Source organism: Phragmites australis, chromosome 1, assembly GCF_958298935.1.
Source record: "Phragmites australis chromosome 1, lpPhrAust1.1, whole genome shotgun sequence".
In the NCBI taxonomy this organism is placed as follows: domain Eukaryota; kingdom Viridiplantae; phylum Streptophyta; class Magnoliopsida; order Poales; family Poaceae; genus Phragmites; species Phragmites australis.
In genome coordinates this window covers 49,958,286-49,983,725 of record NC_084921.1, presented here as the reverse complement: position 1 = coordinate 49,983,725, position 25,440 = coordinate 49,958,286, and the positions used below count along the sequence as shown (strand labels likewise).

At 42.8% G+C, this 25,440-nt stretch overlaps 2 protein-coding genes across 4 annotated transcripts; one reads left to right on the top strand and one right to left on the bottom strand.

Annotated features, from left to right (window-relative positions):
- Window positions 1–13,882: 13,882 nt before the first annotated feature.
- LOC133924946 (uncharacterized) lies at window positions 13,883–15,802 on the bottom strand. 3 transcript variants are annotated; one of them, XM_062370705.1, is made up of 5 exons: window positions 15,699–15,802; window positions 15,336–15,607; window positions 15,017–15,228; window positions 14,653–14,929; window positions 13,883–14,372 (listed from the first exon to the last, which is right to left on the bottom strand). In XM_062370705.1, the coding sequence occupies exons 2-5, from the start codon at window positions 15,597–15,599 to the stop codon at window positions 14,046–14,048; spliced, it is 1,080 nt and encodes a 359-aa protein (XP_062226689.1). In that variant the 5' UTR covers window positions 15,600–15,607; window positions 15,699–15,802; the 3' UTR covers window positions 13,883–14,045. The 3 variants fall into 3 exon arrangements, with proteins under 3 accessions (XP_062226689.1, XP_062226705.1, XP_062226696.1); XM_062370721.1 differs by having other exon boundaries at window positions 15,393–15,607; XM_062370712.1 differs by having other exon boundaries at window positions 15,729–15,787.
- Window positions 15,803–21,628: 5,826 nt separating this feature from the next.
- On the top strand, window positions 21,629–24,054 carry LOC133924939 (protein TRANSPARENT TESTA 1-like). Its single transcript, XM_062370692.1, has 2 exons — window positions 21,629–22,481; window positions 23,002–24,054. The coding sequence occupies exons 1-2, from the start codon at window positions 21,933–21,935 to the stop codon at window positions 23,416–23,418; spliced, it is 966 nt and encodes a 321-aa protein (XP_062226676.1). The 5' UTR covers window positions 21,629–21,932; the 3' UTR covers window positions 23,419–24,054.
- The last annotated feature ends 1,386 nt before the right edge of the window (window positions 24,055–25,440 follow it).

Genomic DNA, 25,440 nt, shown 5'->3' with positions numbered 1-25,440 from the left:
ACATAGAGAGTTCAGTTGAGGTACTAATGAGCTAGATGGCCTGAAATCACATGTTATGAGCCTTTTATGTGTGAACCAACAATCTCGTACTGTTGTTCGAGTGGGTGTGTGGCCACGACTTGTTCCAAAAATCTTGATCGTTGTCCATACGTTGTTTGAGATGAGAAGGAATAACACATGGTCTTTATACTCACACAAGGTATTGTAGGAGAACTTTAATATGGGGGTGTATGTAAACATAGTGCCACGACTAGGTTAAAGTGATGCAGTGACTATCGTAGAAGGATCAGGTCAGCAGGTAATGAATGAAGAGGATGAAGGGCATGTCAGGGAGGGCATTTCCGATAAAGAGGGAGTTAGAGTGAACCCTTCTGATGTAGATGCAGGATACATGAATGATGAAGCCGGTGGTAGCGGGGATAAAGAAGTTGCTGACAACGATGACCTGGTGCCAACGATCCAATACTTTTGTGGTACTGGACTGCTGGATGGTGCCGTCGGTGAGTATAACATCTTATCTAACTAGGGATACAAGAATAGCGACATCCAGATCGGGCAATAGTTTCTTAACAGGGGGAGATCATCCATTTTATTAGCAAATATGATGTAATGACAAGAAAGGATCACAAGTGCACCCGGTCTAATCCTATAGAGTATGAGGTTATGTGTATCAAGCAACCGAATTCGTCCTTACTTCGTGCGAGCACATTAGTCAAAATATGATAATTATTTTGTGATAAATAGACACACCTCACATACATGCAGTGAGTATGCTATTAGGAATATGAGCCACGCCATTGAAGCGAGGTTCATAGCCCAACTCCTCATCACCCTTGTTAGCACGAACATTTATTTGTCGCTAAAATTCATTAGAAGGAGGTGCAGACTAAGACGAGTATGCTGATCAATTACCACACCGAGTGGTGAGCGAAGCAGAAGGCATTGAAGATGCTATTTGGAAGCTTCGATGAGTCTTAAAACTATGTTCTGAGGTTATTGCAGAAGATTGCCATGATGAATCTAGAGACTCAGTGGGTCATGGCGAATGAGCTGATCAAGCTAGAGAATGGGTCATGCAACACTACTGACCGATACCTCGTTAGGTTATTTCGGTCCTTTAGACAATGCATCGAAGCTTTCAGATATTATAGGCCGGTTGTATGTGTTGATGCCATATTTCTGAGCGGCAAGTACCATGATACCCTTATGACAGCGATAGTGGTAGATGTAAATAATCAGATCATTCCTGGTTGAGAGTGAGAATAATGATAGCTGATTGTGGTTCCTCACTTTGTTAAGGACACGTGTCGTGGGAAATAGGAAACGAGTTTGCATCATCCCATACCGCAACAAGGGCCTTCTGTATACGTTGGATGTGTTGCATGATAGCACAAACTACTCCATTGCATGACCTGATGTGTAGAGAAAATGGTGCATGAGATATGTCACATCCCAAAATGCTAATTACAAGACTAAGCATGTATAATCATTATGGTGGTATGTTTTATGCGATTAGTTATTATTTTTGATATTTTGGGAGTGAAAATGATATAGTGAGATATAGGAAGACCCTAAATACCTTGAAGAAATAAGAAAGAAAAGAGAGGAAAATTAGAACAAAATTCAGCAAAAACCTTCTCGCGGTCTAACCAGGCTCAACCGCGATCTGACCGTCAAGTGGACAGCCACGTAGGCTTACCACGTGGGCTTTCCGTGGTCTGACCGCCAGCGCATAGATGCTCCCTTAAGTGGTTGACCACCTCTGTCACTCCTTCTCTCTCTCATTTGCCCCCCTCTCCCTCTCATTCACTCTCTCACTCCAACAAACCCTAGAGAGAGAGAGAGATCCAACTCGACGTGTTGACGGGCGGAGATCAGAGGTGGGGACTCCCATGAGCTTCCCAGAGGACGTCCCCTAGCTTCTTCCCTCTTTCCTCCCGTCGAAGGGGTTTTCTCGCCGTTTCTTCCTCCACGAGTTCATTCACCCTCCAGAAGCGATGGATCGAAGCTTTCCTATAGGATTCCGATCTAATACAAAGTTTCTCTACACCGAGGTAAACATACCTCTACCATTTTCCCGTCGTTTTGATTTTTGCCATGGAACCATAATGAATATTGTGGTCTAGAACTCATTTTTGGGGTTTTACATTTTCGGACCGTGCATGTCGTCTGAACAATCATAGAATATGTTCCCTTGGTCCTATAGAGTACTTAGGTGCCCTTCATCGTTGAAGGTTTCACCAGAGTCCTTGCTGGTGACCCCATAAAGGTGATGTCGGCAGGATCTGACTACCACTAGGGCCGGTCTGACCGCCAGTAGGTCGGTTCAAAATATGTGAATTTAGGAGCCAGACCCCTGTTAGGGGTGGTGTCGGAGGATGAACACCTCAAGCGGGGATCCAGAGGGACCCCTTTGAGATTCGACCATGGGGATGGTTTTGAATCTACCTCGTATGTGAATTAATGAGAGTAAATGAGATGCAGGCGGGACATATGATCGGATGCCAGAGGAAATAAATGCTCAGGGGATTTTAGATAGGTTCGGGCCGCACGGAGCGTAACACCCTACTCCTGTGTGTATGCTATTTAATGCTCTAGAAATATCTCTCTGTGGATCTCTTGTGTTACAAGGATTTCTGTCTAAGTCTAGAGCTTCGGTCCTGGAGAACCTCTGCTCGGTTTCGAGCTTCGTGTGTCCTGTCTTCGTTAGCTTGTCTGCGTCTGTTGAACTTCGTGAACTTGTCTTCGTCTGGTTCCCTCCTTTTCTCCGGGGTATGCTCCCATTTTATATCCCGTCGGGGAGGCTTGACGTGCCCAGAAAGGAGGGCGCGAGTCCCCATGAGCCATAAATGGAAAGCAACTATCATGTGCTGCAGCTTGATGTTATGGGGGTTGAAAATGCGTCCTCAACCGGTCCTGTCGTCATCATGCCACTTTTTAGCGGGTGCAGCAGGGAGGGGGCCCACCGGGTAGCCACCGAGCAACCCCGCGTGCCCGCCCGGTCAGAGCAAGCCTGACACAGCAGGGCGGCAAGCGACATGCCTCGAGCCCGGCGACGATATCTCCAAGCCACACCGGATGACGTGCGATGTGACCCGTCGCATTAAATGCCCCCACGCCTCCCTAATGGGAGTTGGGAGGGACTGACAACAGGCATGGGGGGAGTGGTTGGAAGTGTCAGGCCACGTCCCCTCTTAAATGCAGCATTGAGCCTTTCACCAACTGACACCTCACTGCTGAGCCCTTGTGGGGTCCACCGGCAAGGGGCTTCTTAAGTCCTCGGGGAACTCTAGGTGCTCGAGGACTACTGTTCATAGCCCCGAGCGCCTCCTCCCGGATATATCTCTTTTCGGTCCTCGGGAAACTCGGGTACTCAGGGATCACTGTTCATGGCCTCGAGCGTCCACTCCTGGAACTGAGTCTTCTCGGGTCCTCGGGAAACTTGGCGCTCGGGGACCACTGTTCATGGCCCCGAGCGCCCTCTCCCAAAACTGCCTTCTCGGGTTCTCGGGGAACTCGGGTACTCGGGGACCACTGTTCATGGCCCCGAGCACCCCTCCCGAAACTCGGTCTTCTCGGACCTTGGGGAGATAGTCTCCGAGGGATGGCGCCACGTGGCATTCTGCTGTCCTGGCCTTAGGACTTGGGGACCCTTGGTTCCCATGTCACCGACAGGCGGTCTGACTGTTAGTCGGCGGTCTGACCGCCACCATTCCTTTGATCTAACCGTCAGGGCCCTAAACTCTTTGCACGCTTGCGGTCTAACCGTTACTTCCACATCAGTCTGACCGCCAGCTCTTCAAGGCTTTGTGCACTGAGGTTATCTCATATCAGGTTTCAAACTTCGGAACTCTAATCCTTTGGCAGTCTTTTGAAATATTTTCAAAACACGACGCTCTATTATTATCCAAGCATGCACCATTTACACATTTTTCTATCATTCATTTGTTTATGCAATGTGTCCTTGATTCGTGTAGAGAGCGTTGCAACGACGGTCCAAGAGGGTGAAGGCAATGCCAAGCTACCGGAGTTTTGTGAGTGCTGTGCGGGTAGTATCATGTAACCACTAGAGTAGCAAGGAAAACATCTAATCATATTGCATATTTTTTTGAATTGAATGGAGTCTAAATTGATAAGTTGTCGCTTATGCACTGAAGTATTTTACACAGAGAGGCTGCAAAGGCTTAAAGGCTCGAATGAATGCACCGGAGCATTTTACACAGAGAGGCTGCAAAGGCTCGGATGACTCAAGATAACTCACTGGAAGGTTCGGTGATAGATTTGAAGGTACATCGAAGTGTCCGGTGTTCGCAGAGGTATTGAGGGAAGTTCCAACGGGTAGTTTTGAGGTTTACTCACTGGATGATATGATGCTAGTACTACTGTTGTTACCAGATTATCTGATGTTAACAGTTTCTGTGAGCTATTGGGGCAACGGATAGTTGGTGGGTTTAAGGCTATAAATACCCCTCCACTCAGTTATTTGGAGGAACTAGAGTCTAGGGAAGACTATAGACACTTGAGAAGACATCCAAGCCATCAAAGTGCTTAAAGTGATCATCCAAGGCAATTAAGCACAAGATTCGTGAGTGATTAGTGCTTATAGGCCTAGAGAGAATGTTACTAGGTGATTGCTGCCTAGAAAGTGGATTAAGTAGTGATCCTAGCTTGTACCAAGTGGTACACCGGTGCCTTGGAGACTCGCCGGCAACTTGAGTCGGAGTTGCTAAAGCTTGTTGAACCTCCGACTTGGTGTGGAGCGGTGGCAAGATACATGTATGGGACGTGGAGATCCTTGCCTTGGTGACTCAAGCTTTGAAGTAACCATGGCGGCAAGTGATCGAAAGAGAGGTTAGTGGTAAAATCTTATCTTGATGGCTTGGTGGCTTGGTAGCTCAAAAGTCATGACCTTGTGCTGACCGGGAGCATATCCTTGGTGGTGCTCCAAGTGAACTAGGGGTGGTATTCATGCTATCGATACCATAGAATAAAAATCTCTTGTGCCGAGTTTGTCTCTCTGCCTTGTTTACGTTTCTGCATTTATATTCTTGCAATTTACCTTGCTAGAGTAGGTTACAATCCTCTTGAGCGGTAGAGTAGACACACTAGATAAAGCTAAAGCGTATTTAGATAGAAATTGAGATAGATTTATGGAAGAACTTGTGAGTTATTACCGTAAGTTCATCGAGAACTTCTATAAGATTGCCAAGCCAATGACTGAGCTGTTGAGTGAATATGAATTAGCGTTCTAAACTTTGAAGAAGCTGATCACGACTGCTCCCGTTCTTGCTCAATCTGAAGTGGACAAGGGTTTTGACGTCTATTGTGATGCTTCCTGCATAGGCCTTGGATGTGTCCTCATGCAAGAAGGTTAGGTTGTTGCTTATGACTCACGTCAGTTGAAGTGCCGTGAGGAGAACTACCCAACCCATGACTTAGAGTTTGCGGCAGTTGTACACGTTCTGAAGATTTGGCACCATTATATGCTAGAAAATCTGTGTTGTTTCTATACTGACCACAAAAGTCTCAAATACATCTTCACTCGGGTGATCTGAACATGAGACAGAGAACATGGCTCGAGTTAATCAAATACTACAAGCTAGAAGTTCATTATAATCCCAACAAGGCGAAAGGCTCGATGCAATTGTCTTATGGTTAAGCTCGGAAATACCATACTTTGTGATGAATTTCAAAGGCTTGGACTCGAAATGGTCCCGGAGGAATTTCTTGCAAACATAGAGGTCAAATCCACCCTCTTGGATGAGATCAAGGAAGCTCAAAAGGTTGACAAGGGTATGGCCCGAATCCAAGAGAAAATGAAGGAAGGCAAGGACACATATTTTTCTGAAGATGATCAGGGTGTCATATGGTTTGAGAAGAGACTTTTGTTCCGAAGGTTGAGACGCTGAGGAAGAAGATTCTTGATGAAACTCATGATTTTGGATGAACTTTATATCTAATCAATGTGATGGTAAGTTTATTATATTAATGTACTATCCAAGCATAATTCTTTCCAACATATGAAAAGCATTATTTACAATGCTACTTAAGTATGTTTCATCAGACCCGCTCACGTACTCATGAATACACTTTAGTGCATATAGATGACTACTTCATCTCCAACATAATCTCATTGTAGGTCAATTATCAAACAACAGAGACACATCACCTCATCGCACTACAGGATTGATTCATGCACTGATTTTTCACTGTCGCTGCAATTATGCCCGTTAATGAGCTTACCAGAGTATCTGATGCCCTTTATCAATATAAGGCACTGCAACATTGGCTCATGCATAGGTTTTCCCCTGCCATGACACCTCTGTCCTGACTCGGGCTTTAGACACGCCAATGCTTATTCTAATGTCTTCTTTGACTAATATTGTAGCACGAGCACCTTGGGGACTGGCATAGATTGGGGTTGTATCACTAACACATCGGGGACTAATATTAATTGCAGCTCTAGCATCAACCATGTGATTGTATGAACCATTCAACACACTAATATTGCTTGCTTTAGGATGAATGCTTAAAACAGACTTTGACTTTGGATTAAGATCAAAGGGATAGATGTTACTTCTACATTCACTCAAAATCAATAGCTTTCACAAGGAATGCTTTCATAGGATTCTATGCCTCCATGCAAAGGCAACAATAACTCATTGCTGAAATTTTGCAGAATAAAATGACCACACTAAGCAACAGCTTTCACATGAAATCTCTGCCAAACATCAATACCATAACTTTTCCAACTTTCACATGGAATCATATGCTTCAGCCCCTAACTAAGCTCATGCATGCAATCCATGCACCATCCCCTAGCCACCATAAATAATCCCACCCTTATTCATGGGTAGATCACTCATTCCTTAGCTCTCTCAATTGCAATATCTTCCTCAGAGGTCGAACCGCCGATGTGCTTCTGTGGTGACCCTTGTAGGCTTAGGACATCCCTACACCCATGCCACACACTTCTTCATATGTGCCAACTACTAGTACGACAAGTCTCGACATAGACCGTACGAGTACCCACCGGTATAGCGACGCATATCACTCATGTGGCACTTTTCGTAGGATTTCATGCACTGTCTTACTAATCTTCTCTCTTGTTTCATTTGTCCAGTCTCCTCCACCTATTTGTGACTTCATGGAATAGCTAGACATGGAGAAAAAATGAGCACAAAAAGTGGTGGATCGACATGAGCATACGGTGAAGGAGGGAAGCGTATGAACGCTAGAAGTATGAGCAACAACATGAGGAAGTATGTCTCAAGCGTCAGGAGGAGGAGCTTATGAGGAAGATAGCAAAGGAACACGCTACGACTGAGGCACGTGAAGCAGAGAGGGAAAGGAAGCCAGAGAGGGCCCGTCGCGCTAGAGCAGAGGGCCCTGATGCCCTACGAAAGGGCAAATATCCTAGGTGCATTCAGTAAAGAACATCTATTGTAACCCAGTCTATTTTTATTTCCTAAGGCATATTAGGTTTAGCAACGGTACGCTATTAAGTTAGTTTTTAGGCGTACTGTACATGCCAACGTTTGTTGTCATCATCTCTTTAGAGTTAGGGTCCATTCGCGCAGCGACGAAAATCTTTGTAATGTTTATCAGCATATGTAACCTCTATGCTGGGTTATATGATAATCGTACTTCACAACTATTATTGTTCGACAAATTAGAATTTGTATCATATCAACGCTACTTCACTAAAAAGTTACGCACACAAATATATTAAATGAATAATAAAATATTGATAAAATTACGTTGAAACAAATTTACACACACTCACTTATCCAGTTTCTTTCTTTATTTATTCGTTCGTGCGCTGATAAAACAAAGTTGTGCTACTGTATTCTATTCAGCCCCACTATCACCAGTAGGTACAACACTCTATTCAGAGAGATGACACGAAATAACACATACTCACTCGTCAAATTTCTTTCTTTCTTTATTTATTTATGCTCTAATGAAACAAAGTTATGTTATTGTACTTTATTCAGACCCACTATCAGCAATAGGTACTACACTCTATGCAGAGAGATACCATGAAATGACACATGACAAGACGTGACATGAGCGATGAAAGCAGCACGCGGCAGGGCCGGCCTATTTTCGGAACCTGAGGTGCCGAATATATGAGTGCACTGTATTAAGCACCCCAGGTTCTAAAAACAGGTCGACCCACCCATTTTCGGTGCCTCATGTTCCGAAATCGAATTTTCCATGGTGTTTAAGGTGCGGAATACAGGTGCTATATTTGCAAATACATCGCTATGTTGTCTATTTTGATAAATACGATGACGTATATTGCTTATTTTTTATTTTTGTCATTTTTTATAAGGTTAGTATCATTTAGTTACAAGCCACATAAAATTAGAAGAAGAAATAAAAATATGTAAGTGGAAAAGAAAATTCTTTATACTCTAAACTTGTACCCAAATCGTATATATGTATTGGTTTGATTTGTATACGTTTTGATTAACTGTCAAAATTATACGTCAGATATAGACAGTTCAACCAAAATTAGAATATATTTCACTTGGCTATGTGCTATGTCTTGCCTGATAGTTGCTTGATGTGATGACCTTGAGCTACATGACACTTCTTAATATATTACTTAGTAAGAATTTAAAAAATCATTATTTTTTATTATGAATTTTAGCTATCGGTTAATTATATTTTACATTTGACTCTTTATTAATCGTATTTGGTATGTGCTATTTGATTTAATGTAGATCGTTAGATATTTTTATATATATTTTTTGATTAATATGATAATTTCGTGATCTTAAGAGTGATGGTGGTGACTTTTTATCTCAAATAATAATATAATAGAGTACGGACTTTGGTGAGCCAGGGTGGTCGCTGCCCTGCTGCTCACTCCGACCTTCTCCGAGCTAAAATCCTATGGGACCCGGTCTACAGCTCCATCAAGCTGGACCCTCTCCACACAATGACACGTGGCAAAACTAATCTTAATGTACTCATGCCACTAACCACCCCCATTAATCGAGGGATCCCATTAAACCAACGATCCATTCCCTATTACCATATGCAATCATCAGGTATACAATGGGAATCGGAAAACAACTATGGCTTTCGTCCCAGATCTACTCCTTCAACCAGGGCTCGACCACGACGCGCATGACCAGAGAGGCCTCAACCACTATGGTGCGCCGAATAGAAATGACCTTCAACCCTTCACGACAACCTTGTTGACCACAACGACGCTCCCTGATGTCACGACCACCACGGTGCTCCGGTTGGAAGAAGCATGTGAGGACTCGTCGGCGCCGTAGTTGACGATGATGCCAAACTCAATACCTTCGCGCCGATGGCCTCGTCGTGCGCATGCCTGCCTGCATGCAGGCTTTTTTGTACAAGTCACAATTGTTCCACCTTTGTTCATTCTCAATGTTGTAAATTAATCAATTTTTTTTTGCGACCATAAATTAATCAAGTTTGTAGCACTGTATTAAGCAGCCATCCAATCTCTTTCTGGTTATCCTCCTCTAAATTACTAGCTAGATCGAACATACTTCACTAGTCACATATGCAACTCGTTTTGATTTTGGAGATTTTGTAAATTAATCAAATTTGCAGTACTCGTTTTGCATAACGCTCTGCTCTCCGAACTTTGTTTTTATCTGATCTTGGCAAACACTATGATTTTATTCTGTCATGACTGAATATTTGTGCTCTCACTAATCTGGAATATCAGTTATGCAATCACAAATAGTTTAAACACTGACTGGACGATAGAAAATAAAATAAAAAGATAATATCACAAGAAAAGCGGTCTTTTTTTTTTGCTCAAGTAAATATGCTACTGCCATTTGCTAGTCGTGCTCCAGCTCTTGATCACGATGAGACTCCTCAACCTTCCTCTACTATGTCCTTCATCGAAATCTAATCGCCTAACAGTAGACAGTGTTGTAGTATCTCGGTGAGCGTGAAGTAGCAGACTTGTAATTTCTCCATGGATTTTTGGAATAAATGTTCCAGGATAATCACCAACTGACAAAGTGGTCGATGATGGAGCTATATTATTAGCACAAACATTGAATTCCAGTGTGCCCTATGCAATAAAGAAAATGGAACACAAGATTAGGCTTCGAGTTACTGATCTGAGATAGAATATTGATACTATACTAATCTTACATCGATTGGTACATGTTCAACAGGAGCTACATTACTTGTTTCCCTCTGAACTGCATTTTTGGAACACCTTTTCCCTTTCCCTTTCCATATATATATATATATATATATATATATATGTATGCATGTATATGTATATATGTATATACATATGTATATATGTATATATGTATATACATATGTATATATGTATACATACATATATATATACATATATATACATACATATATATACATACATATATATATATATGTATATGTATATATGTATATGTATATGTATGTATGTATATGTATATGTATATGTATATATATGTATATGTATATGTATATATATATATATATATATATATATATATATATGTATATATATATATGGAATCAGGGAGAAAATTTGTACTAAGTCAGACATTAAAAAATGAAGAGTAAAATGTACATATCTTTGATGCAGCCTTACTTTTTCCTTTCTTCCTTCCCTCAAGTACATCCTTTAATCTTTTAATCATTGGGCCTTTTTTCCTAATAGGAGCTCTAAATGATATCCGTGTTTTGGCGAATTCATCTGTGCACTCGAAGTAGCTTCCGGGATCCTCTTTTTCATCCAAGCTTAACTTACTAAGCAAATCATCTACTTCAAAAGACAACTTATCGATCCCATTGTTCACATATGCAAGAATCTTGATTGAAGGTTTACACTTCAATGCAAGTGAAATCATTTTCGGAGAAATATGTGAAAATTGGGGTTCTAATCTATCCTTGTCACTTGGTAGTTTAGAAGAAAATAGATCCTGCTTTGCATATTTTGTCCATCTATTCAATATGTACTGACTTGGCAACGTGACAACATTGCAGCTGTTGAAAACTTTCAGAGCATGCTTGCATAAGATACCTACATGATTTAGATTTTTTTGTAAGGTAAATACAAGCTGACTAGATTAATTATAAATTTATGGAGCGTGTATACATACCTATACAGCCATACAACTTACAAGAACAAGATATAACCAAAGTCCTTGAGTCAAGAGCCAGTACTGCTTCATCATCCATATCATCAAAAGCTGTCACCTTGTAAGTATTGTTTGTCCCTTCAGCTGGACAGCAGATTGCATGAGAGACCAAACTGCTTCTTGAATTCCTCTTCAAAAACAGAATAGATGGTCCTTGTATATGATTTAGCTGCAGTCTTCAACAAAGGTAAGTTATCTTTAGAAACCACTGGGTCGGTATGGCGTGACTTGTAGTCTTCATATGTTTCTATCTTGCGAAGACGAACAATGCACTTGTCATATTCATCTAATAGTTCTGAAAGAGAAAGCTTTCTGTGAAAAGTTTTCGTGAATACATTGTTCATCCCTTCACTTCTTTGAGTTGATGTCATATCTGCACTAAAAGAATCTCGCCGGTGGACAGTAGCCCACTTCTCACGCAACTTGTACATATTCTCTAACCAAGAATTTCCTTCGACTTTGTACTTAATCAACAACTCTTTCCATACCTTATTAAAATGTGCCACTGACCTATCTTCATACACACATTTCTTGAACTCCGAAATAAATTATGAGTGGTTGGCAATTACACGGCTGAGATGTTTTGGAGCATTTTGGTAGATATGCCACAAACAGAGACGATGGCTTGTGTATGGGAAAACCATAACAATCGTCTTTGCCATCGTAGCACACTGATCAGTGAAAATTGTTTCAAGTTGTTTACCTGACATTGCTTGCAGGAAGGTGGTAAAAAGCCACACAAATGACTCAACGGATTCATCATATAATAATGCTACACCGAAAACAATAGTCTGCTTGTGATGGTTAACTCCAAGCAGAGGAGCGAATGGCATTTCAAACTTATTTGTTTGAAATGTTGTATCGAAAGAAACTGCATCCCTAAAGCAAGAGTAATCCATGATAGCTTAACCATCAACCCAGAAAAAATTGGATATTCGGCCGGTCTCTTCATCTATTTGCACAACATAAAAAAATGAAGGGTCTTGAGCTTGTTTATCCCTTAAATACTTCAATAGTGCCTGTGTATCATTGGTCTCTAAGTACTTCTTGCGCTCACTTCTAATGTAATTGTTGCAATCAATCTATAAGAAGTTAACATTTTTAGCTCCGCCAGACCACTGTTTAAAGAAACTGAATATTTCAGATTATTTGATTCCTGCTGCCCGTATTTTCTTCATTATGTGCTGATCAGCAGTTGACATTTGACGTTGTGACCTAAGCCTGTGCGCCTTATCCAGACTTACAAAAGAATGATTGTGTTCAAGTATAACTTTTTGTATCTTCCAAATACCTTTCCTGGTGATGGAGAACTGAACACGAGCCCCACAATATGTTCTTGAAGAAGCTTGTTCTTTCTTTGTTTCATGAGTTGGATGAATATTCTTCTTACCTTCATTACTGCAAAGTAAATATCTTGAAGATATAGTGCATCTGCTCTTTGTTTCCTATGGCACCATCGGATGCCGAATCCAATCTTTTTAGCATAAGAAATATAGAAGTTGTAAGCCTCTTTTCAGATGCAAAGTACATTCCCACTGTTGGTACATTGCTAAGGATGCACTATGATTGTTCGCCTATAGACATACATTAAGTACAGAAATTAGTGATAAATTTATTGAATCAAAGAAAATATCCCACAAGTGGCCATCGAACGAACTGGGAGTGCATTTTCTTGTCAGCTATGTATATACCATTTAGTTTTGATAAACTTAAATGTTCTAGCATCAGTAAGACAACTATAGATCGTTGTGGCTTACCTCCAAATTCAATGCAGCGTTTTCTCCGGTTAGAGTGCCATTGTGATCTAAGCTCACATCGGCGACATCGGCGTGATGCAGGCCCTCTCCGGTCAGAGCGCCATTGTGGCTGAAGTCTGTGCCTGTGATGTAGTCGTGGTGGAAGCCCTTTCCATCCAGAGCGTCGTCATGGTCGAAGACAACGTTGGCGATGTCATCGCGGTGAAGCCCGTTTCCAGCCGGACCACTGTTGTGGATGAAGCCTGAGGCGGCTGCCATCGCGTCGTGCTCGAATAAAGCCGTCGTCTTCTTGAGATGGAAGTTTTAGATAATTACGATAGGGAGATCATGATTAGAAGTAAAGGGCAGGAATCGGTAATGGAATCTCTTGATTAATGGGGTGGTTAGTAGGATGGGTGCATTAAGATTAGTGTCATCACGTGTCGCTGTGTGGAGAGGGTCCAGCTTGATGGAGTTGTAGACCAGATCCCATAAGATTTTCTTCCCGTGCAATGCTCGATTCTGGTTCTGCATGCTGGCCACTTACTCTGAATACCAGCATTAGGTACTCCACCGATCCCGGGTGTTCGGAGAACCATACTACGATCAGACCTAAGATGACTTATGCTTGTCAGCGGCATAGGATCCGAGTTCGAGGGCAGGCAGGCGGGGGGCCGTGCAACTTCACCATACACGCCGATTGCCGGAGGTTCATGTTATGCTGTGCACAAACAGATTATCAAAGCTACGAGATGATTCAATGGTGCTACTTTCAGAGCTCGCATATCTGATTCGTAAACTATGCCACTTGCCTCTAATGAATAATAATACACACTTAGATTATGTATAATTACACTGTTTCGGGCACCAGCAACGTAGGCTGAATCTGAATGTATATGTTCGTTACAGCCTAATCACTGTGACGGCGCAGCACCGGTAACATCTCAATTCATCAATGTGAATAAAGTAGCATGAGGCAAGCTGTTAACTGCTAAGTTTATCAACTGAAGATCATCAATTACCAAGTTCATGCAATTCCCAACTCGTCAAGCAATCAGTGCACTGACTTGGCCAACACCGTTTATTCTTTAGCTACATGCAAATTTCTATCATATTACTTGTTTCCCTCCCCAGCCTTCCTTTCTGTTCAGCCATCCAGCTCGCTCTGCAGGCCTCGCGGCGTCTCGCCGAGCAAGAGCTCCCTGATGATCTCGTCCCCCACGCCATCCATGTTCGGGAGCGCGTGTCCAGCTACGGGGTGCTCGTGGTACCGTATCCACGGCAGCTTCTGCGCCACGTAGCGCTGGATCTCCACCCGAACGATCTTGTCCTCGTACCCCTGCCAGATGCTGACGACGCCCTCGCCGTCGGGGAACGGGTTCTTGATCTTCGTGGGATCGAATTCCCATGTGCCGAACAGGATCGTCAGGTCGCGGCACAGGGATTCGTAAGTTCCCTGCTGTGTTGCTTTGGCCTGAAAAAAAGAAGCACTTTTCGACGTCGGTTGGGGAATTCTGCAGTGCAGTTGTTTCTTGTGTGGGAATTCTTCGTGTCTAAGTAATTTGTCTACATCAAAGCATCTTTGAAAAATGGAACGCTTGACATTGTTTTCCAAAAAAGGATTTGACCATGCGACATGAATGTGTTAAAAATCAAGCGTTCAAGCCTCCATTTTCTAAACAAACAAACGTATCCACTAACACTGGAACACGTACGCTCGGCTTGTTTGTGAATAGGGAATGAAATTTTCGTACCGGATCCACCAGGCCGCTCTCCCGTTCCTTCCTCCGGAGCTCCGTGAGGATCTCCAAGTCCTTCTCGGTGAACGCGTCAGGCTCCCCCCGGACAATCGGCGACATCCGGAACCACTTCTGCGTGAGCCAGGCGTAGAACAGCGACGGCATGTGATGAGCGATCCAGAACGTCCTCCGGTCTCTGACGTCGAGCTTGCCGTACGCGGTTCTCGACACGTTGACAGGCAGCGGCCACCAGTAGTTCACCGCCGGCACGACCAGCGCCACTCCGGCCAGCCTGCAACAACTCAGTCACCCGCTCAGAACAAGTTGACAATATGAAACTACTGGTATCCGACTAACGTGCCAGCTGCAATGCTTATACCTGCGAGGTATGTAGTTAAGGCAGCTCCACGCCGTGTAGCCGCCCATGGAGATGCCCACCACGTAGAACTTGTCCCCGAAGTGCAGCGCATCGGCGAGTTCCTCGACGTCCGTGGCGTCGCTCTTCAGCCGGCGCTTCGGGTTCGCGTCGCTGTCGCCGTACCCGGCCCTGTCGAAGTACAACAGGTATATCCCCAGCTCCTCTGCAATCTCCTGCAGCCGTAACAAACAAGAGAAGACAAGGTTCGGTTCTCGATCAAGAAAGAGCTCGCAGCACACGGAGCCCAGCTTACGATTGCGCGAGGTCAGATGGTTGTTACTCGGGACACCGGGAACTCGTTCTCCTTGGTGGAGGCGAAGCCATGGAAGAAGATGACCTTGTACTTGGCGGTCTTCCTATCCACTCCGGCTTCCCTGTAGGCCAGGTGCCTCCCGTCCTTGAGCCGGACTCTCGGGGAGGTGACCGGCGGCCCTCCCGGAGCGCCCAATATTGCCGGGGGCGGCGGCCGGGTGGCCTGGTACGCACAGCCCAGCACCACTGCAGCTAATACCAGTACTACTCTGGCTGGCACGATCATCTCCATCTGCCTGCCTGCACACGAGACAGTAAAATTTTACTAAAAAATTGTGTGGCACCTAAGAAACTAAGCATCCAGATAGCACAGAGTAGTAGAAGAGCCAACTGCGAGAGAAGGTTTCGAATGCGCCAGTGCCTGTGTGTGGGCTGCGGCGTTGAGGTGGTCTCTGGAGGATCTCGCGCGATCTTGTAGGCAGCGACTGTTAGACCATGGCCACGGTTCCTTCACGGTCTAGATTCTTATCATGAAAGTATTTTTGTTTACTTTAACATTTCGTAGTTTTCTTTCACGGTTTCTATCAGAAAAAAAACTCTTAATGTCATTCCTTCCAGAATGGTATTCTCTCTATTTTTCCTTCGCGATTCCTCACAAAAGAAAGCTGTTAGAGATAAGAAAAAATAAAGAAATAAGAATAGAGAAAAAATTAAAAAGAAAACGAAATAAAAAAATATATAGTTGGAGATATCTTGTATCCAACGATCCAAGCGGCGGCAGCAAGCTTACGTTGCAGTCGGCTGTGTCCTACAGGACAAGGGCCGGTGTTGTGCAGGCCCGTATGGTGTGATTTCGGACGGTGGGTCGAGTTTGTCCGTTCCCTCAATTTGGCGTAAAAAGCTGGACCTGCCGACCCAATTTTTGTTATTGGGTCTGCACTATTTGAGAAGGGATAGCGATCCAGCAATGGGATCCCCTGTCTTTCGAGCATCTGATGTTGCTCGATTCTTTCCAGCGGCCGTAAATAGGCAGTGGGCAGTAGCGTCTTGTGTAAGAATTGCCCTGACCATGTTCCGCACATAAAGAACGGAGAAGATTATTGCACTGTGGTTGAACCTGAAATGTTGTCGGAGATGACTGACTCTCCACCGTTGAGGAGTACCACTAGGTTCGTCCATGTCCCAGATCGGTTCTGGCTTTGGAGATTTTTAAGGTGTGTATTAATTATAACTGAATTGCTCATTTTTATTTATTAATTTAAGTTTTTATATGAGTTGGTTGGTGTATGTAGCTTAATATAAGTATCAGAGCTAAATACTTCAAGTTCAAGTCCTAACGGATATAATTAAAAAAAATTATAACCGATTCCTAATTCTCTGTCTAAAACCGAAAGAGACTTCACATAAAAGGAGTGTTAAAATATAAATGAATGAATATATTTTTATTTATTAGCTTAGATTTTTTAATGAGTTGATTACGTAGCTCAATATTGTGGACAAAATGAGGACAAAGGCTGTGTAAAGGCATAAGCAAGCGGTACCATAAATAACGTGCATGGATCGTCCCGACATCACCGTTCGCGCTCTTGTGCTCGCTGCCTGTTGCTTGTGCTCGTCGTCGTCGGCTGCCCGCCCCCCCCCCCCCACTCCCCCATTCCATCGCAGCAATGTTGGAGATCAGAATGGGCCGACAAGTGCAATCCTGCCCCAGACATAATCAGATATGGACAGATCCAATTAATAATCTCTCTGGACCGAACCTTATTTCATATTGAAAATAAAGCTTTTTTATCTAAAAAATAATCTCTGTGGGCCAAATGAGCCTGGAACGAACTAACGAGCCCATTAACTATACACAGCGCGAAGGGGGAGAACCGTGTCGGCGCATGGGTCTGCGGGGCTTGTACGTAGCGTGTGGTCGTGTGGACCATCTAAAGATGTTCAAATAGATTGTCTACTACACCGGTTTGAGGTATGATATTGTAGCTATAACTTAGTTATACACTCAGACTGGTATGGTATGAGACTATGAGTTATGTCTAGCTCTAGTGCACAGCATGACCTGGTTGCTTTGGGCTGACACGAGCACGGCACAGCTTAGGCACGGTTGGCTCATGTAGGCACGACAAGAAAGCGGCCCAACTTGAGCATATCGTGTCCTGGTTGGTCCGGTATGGCATGGCCTACCCGATAGGACAGAAGCTATTGCACGTGGGGCTAGCTCGGGTGGGCACGGGAAGTCACGTCGGATTTACGGGTTAAACAGGTAACATATATTTTTTTAATTTTCTAACCATTTTGCGATTGTTTGGACTCCAAATAATTAAATAAATGTAAAAAAAAATATTTTCACATATAAATGGAAGATCACACTGTCCTTTCATTCCACATCAGCAACAATATTTGTTATCTTATTTACTCCTCTCGTTCTTGTCTCAAAGTTCTTTAGAATTTGCGATAATTTGGTAAAATTAGTTTGAATTGTTGTCATAAATTTGAGAAATTTCAAAAACGTCATCCTGCTGTCGTGAAGAATTCTTAGTGATTTTTTGCATCATTATTCATTCTTATTTTATTATTTGATTTATTTCTAACTATAAATATTTGAATTTTTTATAGTGTCATTTGACATTGATCATAGACACCGGTGATTATTTTAGATAATACCAGTGCAAACTCTAGAGTAATGAATATTCTTACTCCGTTGTTTAATACATATGCTAAATCTTTATTGTTATATCAATATTATGCTTGTCATATTATCAATCTCATAATAAAATTTGGTTTAAAAAGGTTGTCGGAATACCTAAATGATTTTCATACTGTAATATCTTTTGTAAATTCCTCTAAACAACAAATTACAACATATAAGCAATACTGAGTTGTAATGTGTATGCGTCTATGTAAATTTGATGTGGATATAGCGATAAGATAGAACTCTATTTTCTTAATGCTAAAAAATATTGTACCATATAAGAGTATTTTTAGTGTGTTTATTCATACACACTATCATCAGTATGTAGTTCAAACTTTATTCATGGAAACACATTGGCATGTTATCGAAAGGATATTATAGTTTTTTGATTTTTTTTATAATTCAAATGCGAGTTTATCAGAAATTTATTATCTAATATCTTGTTTAGTAGTGTATAATATTGTTGAAATTACTACTCATTTAAATAGCTATAAAAATGACAATATTCTAAGATATTGTGTAGTTCTTATAAAATCCAATTTTTTAAAATATTGAAAAAAAATTCCTTTGTTGTATGTCTTTATCTTTATTTTAGATTCTAAGCTAAAATCGTAGTTTTTTTAGAGTTCTCATAATTCCAGGTGAAGCTCTTAACCATAATTATTCTAATTATTATATTAATAGTTGTTCTAAGTTATTCGATGTTTATAGTAAATATGAAATAAAGTATGTTAGAGTTCACCTGCAACAATCTCCACTAACACCCATAACAAATAAGAAGACGACAATATAGGAAAAAAAATATTTGGTAGAGTTTTTTCATCAAGAAGTTTAGACTCTTCATCGTGACCATCTACGACTATGAGCGCTGAAATTCCAACATCTAGAGAAGAGCTAACTACCTTCATCGACAGTGACTTTATCAGCCATGAACAGGAAAATTTCAACATACTGCAATAGTGGCATAAGCACAAGACGAATTATCCAGTGTTTTCACTGTCAGTAGAGATTTGTTAACGGTTCATGCATCTATGGTTTTTTCTGATGCTGCTTTTAATCTTACTGGAAGGATAATCTAAGAGAGAAGAACAAATCATTCAAGTGAGGCGGTAAAAATACTCACTCTAGTAAAAGATTAGGAACAAGCTGAAGCGCGAATGCAATACACTGTAGAAAACACTGAGCTTGAAGTTTCATTCGAAAATTTGTATCTAGATGTTGATTAGAACATGTAATTTTTAATTTTTAGTTAGCTTGCACTCTTTTTTCTTCGTTAGAAAGGTTTTAAATGAGACAATTTATTAATAAAACTCATTTTTAGAATTAATTATATCTCCCCATTATTTCTGATTTTTTTATGATTTTTCTATATTTTTTCGAAAGAGATTCAGAACCCACCACCAACCTCTCATCTTTGACTTATAAATAGCCACCATCCATCCATGCCAAACTCCTCATTTCCATCGGCCACCCATATCTCTTTTTATACTTGCTAAACAAGTAACTTGCTCACTTTAACAAATCAATTCTATATTGTCATTCATGGATCAAGACGTCGAGAACTCGTGTGTATGGTCATGGGTGCGACAATATTTTGAAAAATCTTTAGAGAAATTAACGGAGAATATGTAAGATTTGCTAAGTGTAATATATACAATCATAGATTAGGTGTCATGTCTACAAATAGAAAGGGACACTTCAGAAAGTATATTAAAAATTGCAAGTAAACTTTTGGGGTTTCTAATGAAATTATATAATTTTTAGAGCATAGTCATATGTTATATCTTTTTTTTTCCTTCTAATAGAAATACTTTTAACGAGGCAACCAATCAATAAAGCCTATTTTTATTTATTTTTTATATTTTTTGATTTTTTAGAATTTTATAGTTATTATTTTTATTTTTTCTATTTTCAGAGTGCTGCTAAGTCGACCGTGCCTAGTCATGCCGACGGACCGACCTTGCGCCGCTGCGCTTCCGAGCCTCCAATGCATCGTGCCACGATCGTGCCTGAGTCAGTTTAGTGTGATATGATGCCTGACGAACCATGCCGTAGGTCAAACAAACAGCATGAGAATTGACATGACATGGCCCATTGCTGTAGCTAGACCGTGTTTAGATGGGACTGCGTCGTGCCTACCCGATAGCCCTATTTGGCTATCTTTACAACCATCGGCCGCCTGGCCCGGTGCCACAGCCCAGTCCTACCTTTCTTTCCGCCGTTCCGATCGGCGATCGAACTCTTTCTACCCCAGTCCACTCCACCCCAGATCCCACCACGTTTGAGTGGTTCCAGGCGACCGAGTCCAACACGACCAATACGTGTGCCGCTTTTGAATTTGGCGGTAGTACGTTACTCTCCCTTTCCCAATTTCTCCGGTCCAGGCTAATGATGGCTGGTGCCTGGCGCCTCTACGTATGCGGCGCCTCCGTTTCAAAAAAGGGTTCCACGAGTATACATCGAACCATATGCGTGCAGCGTGCATGCACCTCACGCGTCTGGGCAGGGGCAGCTGGAGCGCCCTGTGATTTTCGCTTCCCGGTTTGTTTGACACGTAGCGCAACTGCTTTGAACGGTTAATGGTTCGGCGCCGGTGTGCTTGTGTAACAGACCATGCGTTCCTGGCGATCAGCTAGCCGGTCCGGTCATGGCCCCTACCTTTTTGACGGCGTCTAGCTATCTGCTGCCATCATCTTCTACTGAAGTAAGGTAAAGCTGCACTCGCCTATGTCGGCTTCAAGTGTTTTCCAGTTCCTGCCGATCTTGCCAGTCACGAGGGTGCACAGATTAGAGGCAAAGCGGTCTTAATCTGGATATTCCTAGGACTCGGAGAGACACCTAGTGATACGAACAGTTTTGCCGATGCTAGAAACTTTCTTGACTACAGCTTTAAATTAAGGTACTCTATTAAGCTAGGTATCAGCTGAATATCTTGGAAATTCTGAAGCTGTAGTCCAATCCTGTTTGTCAAGGCTCAGTCTCTAGTTTCATTTTATATATGGTGTTTATAAGTTAATATAAAGTGATTTAAATATCTATTTTTAATCTAGAATGTAAATAAGAGGGTTTATTTATATACCTTTGGTGCACTTAACTACAGCTCTATAATTTTTTGGCTCATCCATCCATTTTTATGTACGCACGCGAGTACTCATTCCCTGTTGGTCTTCCTAACTATTAGTGTACTGCACTTGGGCTCCCATTCAATTCCCTGCACCGCATCCATCCCTCTCCGTAGTCAGTACTGATCGGTGATGACTATTCCCCAGTCCCGAGTGCGTGGAACGCTACTGTGTGAAGCACGGCGGCAGAGGACCAGCCTGCCATGGACTATATCCAAGTCTGCAAACCAAGCTCGCTAGGTACGCGGCACTCTGCAGCCATCGGTAACACACTAACGCAACTCATGCATTCGCACACAAACTATCTATAGTAGCAGACAACAATCCAGGTGTATGCTATGCATCCTCTCGGCATTCACACTCCCAAGCGTTATCTCAAGCAGGTTTTCTTAATTTCTTTGCCTGCGTCGCGTGTGAAAGCCACCAAACTTCAAACCGCGAGGGACACACACATAAAGCTAGAGAAGGGCATTGGCATCGAGCATATATATGGCCATGGACTGGTGGCCTCGGGCCCGTCATTTTCTACAGGCCCGTGACAGACACGCCTTGACATTAGGATGCTAGCTACCCCCTCTCCTCCTCCTCCTCCTCCTCCCATCTTCTCCACCAAACCCCAAGATCAAGAGAGCTAGTACGTATGTATATATATTGTAGGAATCGATCAGTGATCAAGATCTATGGGGGTGCAGACTTGTGCCATGGAAGGTGAGGCGGTTGGCTCACCTTTCTTCTAGTGGTTGAAGCCGCGGTGTTCTTCCTTGTTGTCGCCGTCGCCATCGTCGTCTTTTTATCGCCATCAACCTCAATGGCGTCCAGGCAACACGAAGTAGTGCTTGGGGAAGAGGGAGAAGTTGGTGGAGGTGGAGGAGGGCAGGAAGTGTGCAGTATGACGTGCCTGCCGCTGCTTAGCAGGCTCGAGGAGGGGAAGAATCCCGATGATGACGAGCAGTACTACCATGTCAAAGAAGAGATCATGAGCAATATAGCGCAGTCTGGCGTGGATTTGAATATTGGCTTGCCGGTTGGTGGATCCTGCAATGAGGATGCCACCATGGAGGAGAAGTATGAGGAGGACAACGAAGCGGAGGAGGATGAGGAAGAGAGGGGGGAGTGGAAGCATATGCATGGTGGCTGCAAGGTCGAGGGGGAGGAGCAGGAGCATCGCGAGGTTGTGGCGTCGGTGGAAGGATCAAGCAATATCATCGAGGGGGAATTTGTCGGGGTTGGGGCGGACAGCGGCGTGCCGATGGGCTGCCGTTACTGGATCCCGACGGCGGCGCAGATCCTCATCGGCCCAGTGCAGTTTATCTGCCATGTCTGTAACAAGACCTTCAACAGATACAACAACATGCAGGTATATATTACGATGTTTTCCATGCTCTTATGATCTTGGATCTTGTTACTTCATCCTTGTGATTTGCCAGTTATAAGTCGTGCTTCGATTATCGTGTTGATTTTGGAGAAAAAAAGGAGACAAGTCACAATTGAAAGTGTCCGCATGAACTTGGAAAAAATTCGTGATTTGAAGTTAGATCACACTATTGGTACTCAATCGAACTCTATTACATAAGTATATGGTCTTTCCTAAAAAACCATACATGATCCAACATATAGCCATGCATCATTCCTGCATGCACCGCGGCTTAATTATCCAGTTCTTCAAAAGCACAGTAACTCGGTGTACTGCAATTTATGCTAGCAAGGTAGCAAAGAAAATGTTCATAAATACCAGGCGAACAATCTCTCCAGAAAAAAATAGAGACTGAAGAGTGAACGGGAGTTACTCCTAACGCTAACTGACTAATCAAATTTCCAATCTCTGTTACTCCAAGTCTCGAACTAATGCACGCATGCATGCATTGAAATATATGCAGATGCATATGTGGGGGCACGGTCGCGAGTACCGGAAGGGCCCGGAGTCGCTCAAGGGGACGCAGACACTGGCGATGCTGAAGCTGCCGTGCTACTGCTGCGCGGCGGGGTGCAAGAACAACATCGCGCACCCGCGCGCCCGGCCGCTCAAGGACTTCCGCACCCTGCAGACGCACTACAAGCGCAAGCACGGCGCCAAGCCCTTCCACTGCCGCCGCTGCGCCAAGCCCTTCGCCGTCAAGGGCGACTGGCGCACGCACGAGAAGAACTGCGGCAAGCGCTGGTTCTGCGCCTGCGGCTCCGACTTCAAGCACAAGCGCTCGCTCAACGACCACGTCCGCTCCTTCGGCGCCGAGCACTGCCCCGTCGACGAGGCTCCCGCCGCCACCAAGGACCGCATCATACGCTTCCAACGGTGAGATAGCGTCACCTGCAGGCTTGTATGTACGACTATACGTACGTACATGCGTACCATGAAACCGACCGATGCGACGACGGTCGAGGCTGATTAAAGTCTAGTACGTAGATATCTCGTTGGATATATCAGTACCAAGAATGCTGATATATCCATGCCTGGGATCGATTTAAGATGAAACCAGCAGAGTAATAGTGCAACGTGGGGCGTAAGTACCATCTATCTTGGCTTTTCATCAATTCGTGAGTTCTCTTACCTATCTAATGTTTTTTTCATCTAACGCTCTAAGTATGAATCTCAACATAAATATACAGCCGAGATAGAAGGTGTATACGCATCACGTTATGTAATTTTCTCTAGGTTGTGTAATTTTCCCTGCACAATAAGATGGCTAGCGCCAAGTTAAGCTGTGAAGAAGCAGAATTTTCTCCTGCCGGAAACATGAGCTGCATGCAGTGTATGTTAAGGCGCAGTCTACCTAGCTCTGTAATGGAGAAAATTTTCCAGCTTCACAGGCTAATTAATTATATATTGGCAGCTCGGATTCTAAATGCATTTTTATGAGACAAGCAGTATTGAGGGCTGATTAATTGTCAATTGGAATATATTGAACGATCCGATACTGTGTTATCTATGAAAACTTTTTATTACTGTATCATCGCGCGCATTCTCCAACTTCATGTGTCCTACGTAATTAGTCGTGGCCAGAATCTCCCTGACCCTCTTCTTTTTTCAGAACTACACATATAATAGTATGTAGTTTTTCGTTGGAGTTTTATATAGATTTTTATTTCTTGAAAACGAGACGATGCAAGAGCTAGCTTTGCTTTTTCAGTAAAGAGTTTTTATTAGATTAACTAGAGTACCTTTTTGGAGCATACGTAGGATCGAGAAGATTACCCTTTTTTAACTATAGGTAGTCTATCCTTTCTATTTGAGTGAAATCTTGAGTTATTAGTCTAGTTTTTTTTTTCTCACTGTAGATCTATCATTTCTTTGTTTATTTTTGAAAACTCATTTTGTGTCTATAGTGTGAATATGAAGGTGGCTCTACAAGGACCTAAACTTAGTTTCTCTTAAAGTTTTCTAACTCTTCATACATGCCATTGACCTAATTTGAATAAGATAAAGTATGCCCAATATCATGAGGCTTAAAAGAAGCAATGAATGTAGAATCAGTAAAATGAGCATGAGAAGCGGACTTAGACCTAGTTACCCTCTCATCGAGATCTCCAATCATCATATGTGGGGGATATCGCTGCTGAATGTATTGAGGAGCCTCACGTCTTGAGAGAACCTCCCCCTCAAACACAGCCAGTATAGGCTCGAGAGTAGCTGAAGCAGATGTGGAGACTGCAGGACCCTCTGAAGTAGAGGTGGAGGCTGCATGACCCTCTGCTAGAGTAGAATAAGCAAGAGCTAGCTCTGGAGCATGTGTGGTTGAGAGAAGTAGTGGATTATCCTCGTCATTACCAAGAGCTGAAAGGTCACTATTTACAAAGATGCTCTCACTCATCTCCTGATCGCCTGCACACTAAAAGATAGAACTAGCATATGGGATTGATTCATTAAAAGTCACATCATAGGATTCTATGATGGTGTTAGTGTCAAGATTGCAAACCCTATAAGTATGACTCTGAAGAGAACACCCCAATAAAATACCATCAGAAAAGCATGACTCAAACTTATCAAGATTGCCACGCTTTACGATGAAGCAATGACAACAAAAAAAACTCTCAAATATGAAACCTTTGGCTTCATCCCAAAGCGGAACTCATAAGAAGTTAAATTCAAGATCGAGCACAAGAAAATCCGATTTGAGATGTAGCACGATGTGCTAATTGCCTCATCGAGCATCGTCCTAACCATCTCCATCAAAGTATTATTCTTTTTTCAACCATACCATTCTGCTGAGGAACGCGTTAGGCAGAAAATTGATGCTCAATGCCATATTCAAGACAGAAAGCATCAAAGAGATAGTTCTTGAACTTGGTACCATTATCACTATGAGCTTTGAAAGTGTGAG